At 41.2% G+C, this 11,252-nt stretch overlaps 1 protein-coding gene across 1 annotated transcript; it reads right to left on the bottom strand.

Annotated features, from left to right (window-relative positions):
- Positions 1-2,710: 2,710 nt before the first annotated feature.
- On the bottom strand, positions 2,711-6,896 carry LOC135496711 (leucine-rich repeat-containing protein 23-like). Its single transcript, XM_064786183.1, has 7 exons — positions 6,456-6,896; positions 5,945-6,057; positions 5,343-5,596; positions 4,964-5,094; positions 4,076-4,212; positions 3,257-3,488; positions 2,711-2,935 (listed from the first exon to the last, which is right to left on the bottom strand). Exons 1-7 carry the CDS (start codon positions 6,621-6,623, stop codon positions 2,891-2,893), a joined length of 1,080 nt encoding a protein of 359 aa, XP_064642253.1. The 5' UTR covers positions 6,624-6,896; the 3' UTR covers positions 2,711-2,890.
- Positions 6,897-11,252: the final 4,356 nt, after the last annotated feature.

The raw sequence follows: 11,252 nt of genomic DNA, 5'->3' as shown, positions 1-11,252 counted from the left end.
CAACAGCAGCGTCCCTGTGGCGTGTTGGGTACTTTTTCTGAGACACCGCATAAGGGAATGTACACAAATCTAGCCCGTCAACTGTCACAACCAGCGACACTAGTGACAGTGACCAACCAGCTGATGACATCCTGTAAACCCGACCTCTCTCACAGGGTCGTGCAGTCTCTATTTGTCCCCAATGCATTTCACTCGTCATGAACTAGTTTTGGGGGCGTAAGCTTCCGGTGACCTCACCATGTTGACAACTTGGCAGAGCAGCCAGGTCCAATTCAGTCTGGTTGTGTGTGTCTCATCTCTCTCACCGCATGGACAGGGCAGTGGAGCTGCCAGGTCCAATCTGGTCTGCTTGTGTGTGTCTCATCTCTCTCACCGCATGGACAGGACAGTGGAGCTACCAGGTCCAATTTGATCTGGTTGTGTCTGTCTCATCTATCTCTCCGCATGGACAGGACAGTGGATCTGCCAGGTCTAATTTGATATGGTTGTGTCTGTCTCATCTCTCTCACCGCATGGACAGGACAGTGGAACTGCCATGTCCGATTTGGTCTGCTTGTGTCTGTCTCACCTCTCTCACCGGATGGACAGGACGGTGGAGCAGCCAGGTCCAATTCAGTCTGGTTGTGTCTGTCTCACCTCTCTCACCGCATGGACAGGACAGCGGAGCAGCCAGGTCCAATTCAGTCTGGTTGTGTCTGTCTCACCTCTCTCACCGCATGGACAGGACAGCGGAGCAGCCAGGTCCAATTCAGTCTGGTTGTGTCTGTCTCACCTCTCTCACCGCATGGACAGGACAGCGGAGCAGCCAGGTCCAATTCAGCCTGGTTGTGTCTGTCTCACCTCTCTCACCGCATGGACAGGACAGCGGAGCAGCCAGGTCCAATTCAGTCTGGTTGTGTCTGTCTCACCTCTCTCACCGCATGGACAGGACAGCGGAGCAGCCAGGTCCAATTCAGTCTGGTTGTGTCTGTCTCATCTCTCTCACCGCATGGACAGGACAGTGGATCTGCCAGGTCCAATTTGATCTGGTTATGTCTGTCTCACCTCTCTCACCGCATGGACAGGACAGCGGAGCAGCCAGGTCCAATTCAGTCTGGTTGTGTCTGTCTCATCTCTCTCACCGCATGGACAGGACAGTGGATCTGCCAGGTCCAATTTGATCTGGTTATGTCTGTCTCACCTCTCTCACCGCATGGACAGGACAGCGGAGCAGCCAGGTCCAATTCAGTCTGGTTGTGTCTGTCTCACCTCTCTCACCGCATGGACAGGACAGCGGAGCAGCCAGGTCCAATTTGATCTGGTTGTGTCCGTCTCATCTCTCTCACCGCATGGACAGGACACTGGAGCTGCCAGGTCCGATTTGATCTGGTTGTGTCTGTCTCATCTCTCTCACCGCATGGACAGGACAGCGGAGCAGCCAGGTCCAATTCAGTCTTGTTGTGTCTGTCTCATCTCTCTCACCGCATGGACAGGACAGCGGAGCAGCCAGGTCCAATTCAGTCTGGTTGTGTCTGTCTCATCTCTCTCACCGCATGGACAGGACAGCGGAGCAGCCAGGTCCAATTCAGTCTTGTTGTGTCTGTCTCATCTCTCTCACCGCATGGACAGGACAGCGGAGCAGCCAGGTCCAATTCAGTCTTGTTGTGTCTGTCTCATCTCTCTCACCGCATGCACAGGCAGTGGAGCTGCCAGGTCAGATTTTGTCTGCTTGTGTCTGTCTCATCTCTCTCATCGTATGGACAGGACAGCGGAGCAGCCAGGTTCAATTCAGTCTGGTTGTGTCTGTCTCATCTATCTCACCGCATGGACAGGACAGCGGAGCAGCCAGGTCCAATTCAGTCTGGTTGTGTCTGTCTCATCTCTCTCACCGGATTGACAGGACAGCGGAGCAGCCAGGTCCAATTCAGTCTGGTTGTGTCTGTCTCATCTCTCTCTCCGCATGGACAGGACAGTGGAGCTGCCAGGTCCAATCTGGTCTGCTTGTGTCTGTCTAACCTCTCTCACCGCATGGACAGGACAGCGGAGCAGCCAGGTCCAATTCAGTCTGGTTGTGTCTGTCTCATCTCTCTCACCGCATGGACAGGACAGTGGAGCTGCCAGGTCCAATCTGGTCTGCTTGTGTCTGTCTCACCTCTCTCACCGTCTTGGTCCGATAACAATGACTTCACCTTCAGCACTGAAAATCTGTGAATGATTTTCTTCATCAAGGTTCTTAACTTCCAGTGCCGTCTTCTAGTGTGAAATTGTTGGCTTCCATGGGAATGGAGGGCAATTTTATTGGGTCTGGCTTGTGAAAAAGACAAGTCTATTTCTCTATAATGTACTTTTATTCAAAATAATGTAGTAAAGAAGTATTTACAAAATTCATTTATAAATCAGGGAATTAATGTTCGAATCTGGCATCAGCATCAGTGAAAATGTCTTGACCATTCAGAGGTCGAGTCTGAGATGAAAGACCATTTCGAAGGAGGTTTTATCTTGGTCATTCAGAAACTGACTCCATGACCGGCGCGGGAGATAATTTCAAAGGAAGTTTTGGTTAGACTCGATAACACTTCACTAAACCTTTTTCACAGACTGCAAGATCCCTTGATAAACAGTTATAATATTGGACGGAAATCTGACTCATATTTACATTAAGATGACTTCTCCACAATTTATCACAGAAAATTGTCACTTTTCATAGGAGTTGATAAACGATTTTTAAAACAACTATGTAATTGCCAGTCTTAGTCTGCCTGAATGGACTTTCAGGTTATTCAATTGTGATGAAGTTTGCTGGCTTTCAGATTTTTTCTGACTCCTGCCAGTGCTTTCTTGGGGAAAAAGTCCTCATTTTGAACCACACTGTATAGTACTGTGAATAATCCAGAGGTAGTTAATACGTTAATCACTCCACAATTTCTTCCGTGTCTGATGCTATCTCTTCCTGTGCCTGAAAAAGGAAAGTTACACAGAATTAGAGAGATCCTTTTGACGAACATACAAGCAACTATAATCGTAGGTACAGGCTTTTCCTTTTAAGGGGTGTGATCGCACTTCTGCCCCTAACATATTCTGTGGGAGAGCGGTTTTCCACACCCAATGTTATAGGAACATTCTTCAGTTTGTGAAGAACCGGTACATTGTGATATGGAGAGTGGTGTTAGTCCTCCAAATCAAACTCATGTGACTGAAAAACAGCTCTCTGGCTGTTTTCAATTGTGTCAGCCTGCGGTGGCTGCGATTTAAATCGCTTGTTTATGCGATGCTTTACCTCTGCTGCTAACTCCTCTGCCCTCCTCTGCTCGTAAATCTCCTCTGCCTCCTGTCTCTCATCATCATTGTACTCATCCTTGTCGAGTCGCTCCAGCTTCCTTAACGCAATCAGCGTCTCCATCCTGTAGTCATCCTCATCGGCGATGGGGTTGTCCGCTAGGACCAACGCCCGCAGTTTGGGAAGTGGCTGCAGTTTCTTGGTCTCCTTCATATCGGTCAAGTTATTTCCCCTGCAAAAGTTCAAAAAATTTAAGATAACATGCCATCGAGGTCAAAAGTAGTTGTTTTGAGCACCAAGATGGCTCCAATGGCAGATTTGTACTGAAGTTTGACTCGGTTGACTTGAAATCGAGTCGAAATTTCCAATGTGACGCCATTCTGTAGTCGTCCACATTCATTCTCCTCTCTCCTACAGAGGAGCACGAAAAATAGGAAACTTCACTCCACAGCTGTAGTTTGTTTTCTAAACAATACGTGGCACAACATCACTCGAGTCGCTGTTTGTACCATTTAATGCACTGTTGGCCTGAGTCAATCAAATTTCATTTCACAAATCTAACATCAACAGACTTGTGGCGTCAGCTGTCACTCCCAAGAGGTGATAATCCACCAATAAACTGGCATCATCGTTATATTACATTTGCACTGTAAAAAGCACAAGCAATAAAAGTATGGAAAATCTTTAGTTTTGTTTTTCAACTTCAAGGCCAATTATTGTAACTGCTGGTTACAATGATTTATATGCAGCTACAATAATTCATATTAGGGATGAGGAATTTAATCTAGGCATAAGATTTTCTCATCCTTTAATACATACCTCAGGTTAATGTACTGTAAATTTTTCAACTCGTCTGTAAAACCGTCAAGATTTTCCAACTGGTTGTCACGGAGATGGAGGGTTGTCAAATGTTCAAGACCGTGCAAACCTTCAATTTTTTTGATGGTATTTTGTCCCTGAAATTATAAAACAGTGGTAAGTGGTATACAAATAGGAAGAAATATAGGAGCCCTGTCCAATGTTTTGGGATAAATTTAGTATTTCATGGATCAATGTCAATTCTATTGAAAAATTAAAATTCTGCAGATCAGTTACGTCAGAAAAAATCAATTCTGGAGGGTTAACCACATTCCCACAACAGCTGCAGTAAAACGTGCTCATTCTAATTGGATACTTCAAAAAATCAACAAATGTGAGAATTTTAAAGAAAAATCACACAGCACACAACATTGGGCGATCACCCACTTCAATGTTCAAGAGATGTGCTCCTAAAATTTCAACATTATATGACAAACATGTGTGAACGACAAATTTATTCGAATAATTATCGCAACAGCACATGTGCGGCGGAGCCAATCAATAGTCTTCAAGTATGAATGCGTATTTTGATGGGACACCAAATCGATGAACAGCAAAATATGCTAAATTTGAAATTATAAGAATCCATAACATATTGCAACATGCTCTACAGAAAAAACACTTGAATTCACTGTTTTGCTAGAATTGAATTTGTAAGATAAGATACAATGTACATGTACTAGGGAGAATATCCAGAGTAAGTGTCTCCATATATCTGTTGTAGCTTTTAATAGTTAGGAGTTGCTTTTATTTTTAAACTTGTGAATTAGTTTTGTGGAATGCATCGGCATACATGGGTCGTAGGTTCAAAAGTTTTAGGCACACACAGGTAGCAAGAAGATTTCTTACCAAGAATAAGTTTCTAAGATTTGGTAAAGTGATTCCTGCTGTTGATTCCAATTTGTTTCCTCGCAGTTCTAGGGTGTGGAGACGACTTAATAGGACGGGATCCAAGCCGGAAACCTCATGGATGTCATTGACTGGAAGAGAGTTAGGAACAATCAGAAATATTTCTAGATAATTTTAGGTTATTTCAGAGAAAGATATTTCTTTTATGGTATGCAAATATCATGATAAAATCATTTTTGTTCACAAATGCATTTTAACTTATAGTTAGGTAAGTGTACACTTGCACTTCTCTTTCGGCTGTAAACCATTCAGCCTTAAAACCACTAAATAAGGACGAAACCAAACATTTTAGTGACCCTCGACAGCGTCCTATACTTACAAGATATACTAAGCTGCTCTAATAACGGATGATTAACCCCTTCCGTCGATGTAATTCGGTTGTGATTGAAACTTGCCGACTGTAGATATGGCAACTCGTCGAGTTTGGCGCTCGTCAGCATATTCTGGTCGGCTTTGAGGGTCAACAGATGCGTCAAACAGTTCAGAGAACTGATGTCTTTGAGATTGTTCCGTGTTAGCTCAATGTAGCGGAGGTGAATAAATTGGGTCAAGATTTTGATATCAGTGATTTCCCTGAAACAAAATCATAAGAGATAATTTCAAAGATTTTTGCACCCAGTTTTCAACTTCTAATTCAATCTCTCTCAGCGGCGCTTAAAAATTATTAGATAAGAGCTGCACTGCTATTCTTTAGTGTTATCACAGTGAGAGAAAGTTCTGTATATCAGATCACATATGGCTATGGGCCCATTTATGTTTAGCTGGCCATTCCCCCAAAGGACCACACTGGCAAATGGACTGGAGGCCACCATTTAAATCGTGTGGCGAGGTGCGTCATCGACAAGCAGCTACTCGGCGACTCTTTCTTAGCTTTTATACAAGGTACGTGTATATGACATCATCAATATTTGTGATACCAACCTATCTTTCACATCAAGTTTGACATAGGCGTGGGCTAAACCATCTCCAATCTTACACAGAAGTGAAATGCAGTCTCTGATCATCTCCATTGACAGAAGAATCTCTGGAATTTTCTACAAAGAAAAGTTATCAAAAATTTAGAAAAGGTGGACATGACTGTGTCACATGTGGACGCTGTAAAAGTGTTCAGTGTCAGAAGGTAAATCGTACAGATAGGCCTGTATGTAAAGTTAAACTCTGAAAAGAGTGACATGACAGCCTATCGGGTATGCAGTTGAACTTGAAGATGAAACACGGCAGACAACATAGCCTAGGCCTACAGTGGCACTGACCCTGTCACTGTGCATGTGTGACAGCCATGATGAACGACAGCCTATCGATCGTACATGTTGCAGCTCCCAACGGTCATGGCTGAAGCTAAATCTCTAAGCTGATTGATAATCAATGCTCACTAGAAAGCAGAAAATATAACACAATAACTTTATCAACAGGACCAACAACATAAACATGCCTCCTCTTCCTCCTCTTCTCCCTCTTCTTTTTCCTCTTTTTCTTCCTCATCTCCCTCCTCAGGATTTTCCTCCTCTTCAGCCTGTGCGTCCTCTTCCTCTGCACCTCCCTCGTCACCTACTTCCTCTTCCTCACCACCTTCGAAGGTTTCTTCCTCTTGATCAGACATTTTGAGGAATTTAAACTGATCAGAAATAGCCGAAATCAACAAAAATGTATACACATCAACATGCACTGGCAGGTGCCCGTCACAACTGTTTACAATATGGCGTCCGTTGCCTAGGAAATGGTCCAAAAAGTTTGTCTTCGTTTTTATGTTTCTGAACCAATCTACATTAAAACATTAACTCAAATCGCTATAAGAAGATTTTAGACGAAGACAGGTGCAAGAACTAAGGTTAAAGAGGTTAATTGACGAAGTAGAACGCAGCTTTGCAGGTCCGCAAAAACCACACGATCCCATCTCGTCGAGAACGAGATTGAGCGAGACTTGCTAACTAAAGCGAAGACCGTGCAGACAGCTGAAGGTAAAACTCCTCTTTTTCTCGACTTTTCTTTCTCTATTGTCGATTTCCTATCTTATCACCAAATTAAATGCCTTCGTCAATATATAAGTTATCTTTTGATACAATTGCTAACGATTTTGATGCAGTATTGACTGAAATATAGGCGTTTGAACTTAGCACAGGTCGAGCGCAGAGACTTAACAAGTTTTCTGTCGAAAAATACACTTTTGTCCCAAAAATGTAAATGCCGGTTATTTGGTGTTCTGGCACCAAATTACACCGTTTAAACGGCGTTTTTGATAGCGTACCCTTGTGAGTTGTTACGTGCTGTCGTATATATTTTATATACATTCTAACATAGCACTTTTATTAGCGTCGGAATTTGGGTCATTCTGATATGTTTCGATTCGTCACTTAACTTTTAACAAAGTGTCACTTGGGAGAATTTGGAGTTTGTGAGCTGATGAACGATAGGGTTTATAGAGTATGTGAATAACTGAATGTATTTATACTCATATAGCATTGCGTTGACTGTTTTTGTTCTCTTATTTGCATAGCAGAACATGTGTTAAAAGTACTGTATTATGATACTCCACAGAGTGATAGTGATATTGAATGAAGTTACCATGGTAACTGGTTGAAGTAACTGGGTTAGGTTTGGATGGTTTTTTTAACTGTTTTCTGCATTTCTCATTTAAACCTTGGTTATGGGCCTTAAGTTTAGCCTTAATTTTGTTTTTGTGAATTACAGAATGTATGTTTAGAAAGGCCTATTCAACTCTGAGCACGGGCACATGAAAATGAGAGCTGAATAGCCCCCCCCCCTCGATCTATGCCCCCCTCACCCAAATCGTCCAAAAACACCCCAGTACAGAGATGTAGAATGATTATGATTTATGATGATGATAATAATGATATTTGTTTTACGAATTAGACAGTACTTGTACATTTGTCAGTCGATTGGGGAGGGCTAGGGGGGTCTATTGAGCTTAATTCACATGCCTGTGCTCTGGTCCTTCCTGCCCAAGTCCAGTGGTCGTGAGATGATAGCATCCCCCCCCCCCTCCCTCTGAGTGACAGTCTAAGTCAGTGCCTCGTGCTCGGAGTGCAGCTGAGTTACCCTAGCCCATTTGTGTAGTATCACTATCAGCAAGTATGGATTACTTGCTATCAGTGAGGGCTTTGGCTGTTGGATCAATCAAATTAGGAACTTCAAATCTGTCCTCGTTCCCAAAAAGATTTTACATATTAATAATAAATACATTTCACCAATTCCCTGCAAAATCATATTTCAATGCTCCTGTAGACATATTGTACCCCTTATATTAAGTGCATTTCTGAATATTATTGATTATGATATTTTCCTAGCGAGTTGTTGAAATTGTGCTTGTTTCCATGGTAACGTTCATATTGTATCAGCTGCAATCTCTAATATTATTTGTTTGCGAAAACAATGGGCCCAGTTGCTACATGGCATAATAATAATCCCAGACTATCACATCTGTGGCCGTGGGACCTTAATAACTCAGTTCATAACTCGCCGGCCTGATATCTTTCTGTATTTACAGAAAGATATCAGTTCATGAGTTGCCCTATAGGTGGCACGACTGAAGGAAGGAGGTTCCGCCACCTAGGAGTGAGGTGACGAACTAAAATAGCGGCAACTGCATTGAATATTATTGTGTCTAAAGTCAGTACATGTATATTCAGTTATCGTCAACTATTTCTGCAGGAACTTTATTTTCATATTCACTATGTGGTGTTATTATGATCACCTTTGCTTTTTCTTTTGTTCGTTCTTGGTCATGCTTTGTCCATTTCTGGCAAAGTAAGTATTTCAGAAGACTTTGGACTTTGAAGTTTCAGATGAAGTTTAAGTGACGCTTTACTCAATTTTTGCATTTTCTCTGGGAAATCACCAGAAATATGAGTCAGAGTGCCACTTTCTTGTGGAAAAAACATGATTGTTGGATATAAAAATTTGATGGGAAAGGTTGGGATATATCAATGGAAATGTTACATTCTAAACATGTCAAATACACTTTATCGAAACAATAACAATATTTTGAAGTACCTTGGTCTCTAAAATCCATAGCCTGACATGAGTTGTTCAGGCTTGTCTAAAAAACTACAGCACTGGCATTGATATTGGAAAGCGTATTAAAAGTAGGCCAAATTGTCTTATCACATAATTTTGTTAGAAAAATTTGGCAATTTGTACAAAGATCACTTTTTATCAAAAATCAGATATTATTCATTGTCACAAGCATATTTCCAGTTCTGTTGACTTTCCCGAAAAACCATTATTGTGTCCTATATGAGCTGGCAAGATTTTACGTGTCAGATTTGTGGGCATTCTGCCTAAAACCTGTTTTAACTTTGTCAGTGTTTGTTAAGAATGTTGCCGGTTACCATGCCAACAAGATATGTGTTGTGGCCAAGAGTCAATAGATTTAATTCAGGCCATTTTAACGACCTAAATATTAGTCTAGGCTCTTGTCACAGTCTAGAACCAATTCTTTTGTCTTGTACTTATGACTATGATATGAAAAACAACTTTTGTCCTATTTCGTGAAATTTCTATATTGGCTGGGTCAGGTATATTATTTTCTCACCAAATAAAATTTTTGCTTATTTCTCATTGCATACACGCTGATGCAAGTCTTTTAGGCAGTGCTATCCCAAAAGTAGCAGAGTTGATTAGTTCTCAACATAACCATGTAAATCAGTGACTTGAAATACATTTTGACCAGTTTAGTGCCCTTGGTCCACACCCATTTTCAGGGCTGTTTCAAACTTTTGGTCCGGGGGGTGGGGCTGGGAGGTGGGGGCGGCTGCAGATGGAATTGAGGTTTATCCGCTAACAATATTTACACGTACTGTATGTAATACGCTAATTCACTTCAAGGGTGTATTCACTCGGTTTTAGCAAAAAACAGTTTCCCACAAAGTTCTAAAAAGGTTATTTATTCTGTAAATGGGTTAATTCTAATTTGTAAAATGTCTACATTTCCATTTTAATATAAACTTTGTCCTCTGGTGATAAATGTTTGACCTCTCGAAATATGTCAGTTTACTTTGGAAAACACTGATAAATTGCATGCCGGTTATCAATGCCCGTAATTATTTAGACCCGTTTAAATATGCTCAAAATTTCTGTGCTTTTGTTATCAGAAATTAAATTGTGTTCTTTTATGAGAAATTAGACATAATTGTTTCAAAGGTTTAGATTATGCTGGTAGTGGTATGATAAATGATCATCAAGATTTGTAGGCCCTATTGTTTGTGCGTATCAAAACGCATGACTAAAATTGCTGACATTGTTTTTTGCCAATTTTTTTTTTCTTTTTAGAAAGATAAGATTGAACAAATGTCTGCTAATTTGTCTAGTTCAGTTTGTCTTTATCCTAATGTGATGAGAGCACGCAGAACCTGATGGTGTTTTTTCAAAATTCCCTTACACCTCTTATCTTGTTGATGCCCTTGGGCAGAAATTTATGAAATTATTCTCTCCACTTTTATCAACATGGGAGAAGTAATTTGGCAACGGGTTGCAGTTTTGTGGGGTTTTTTTAGGGCTAAACAACACAATGCCAAAATTTAAATTCATTAAGCAATTGGAAATTTTTTAATTCAATTACAAATTACAAATTACAAATTTTCAACGGACGGTATATGGCCTTTAAGGATTTGAATTGCAGTTTTTTCTCAAAAGTGCACATTTTTTTAATGCAAGTGTCAAGTTTTATGAGCATCATCAATGAAAAACCTGTAATTGGATCAAATCATGGAACATGGCACATAGATAAAGATACAATAAATATGGACATTGTTACTTTGGTGATAGTGATGTCACCAGAAATAAACATCGCTAGCCACACTGTCAATGGCTTGTTGCCAAGTGAAATCTATTGGCTTGTCGTTTTGGTATCAATCTTACCAGATCTATAATGTTTATCATGTTATTTGGGCATAACAAAGTTTATTGCACAGCAGAACCTCTCTTAAAGGGACACCCTCGGGACTGACAAGTGCTCTCCTTGTTGTCCCCTAGAGTTTAGTCGTTATTAGAGAGGTCAATTCGAATCGGAACGATAACTTTGGGACCAAAGCTAGTGTCCTGAATAGAGAGATGTCCGCTATAAAGGGGGTTCCACTGTATTTCTTTGGGCCGCTTACACATTTGGGCCAGACGTTGGTCTTTGAAAATTTTTTTGGCAAAATTGAATCAATGTTAACAGGTGAGTGAAAGGAATGGTATAAAAAGTATTACAAATATTTGACCTTGGTCA

Source organism: Lineus longissimus, chromosome 12 (genome assembly GCF_910592395.1).
Source record: "Lineus longissimus chromosome 12, tnLinLong1.2, whole genome shotgun sequence".
Lineage (NCBI taxonomy): Eukaryota > Metazoa > Nemertea > Pilidiophora > Heteronemertea > Lineidae > Lineus > Lineus longissimus.
Note: the sequence above shows the minus strand (reverse complement) of the source record. Positions and strands in the feature narration are given on the sequence as shown.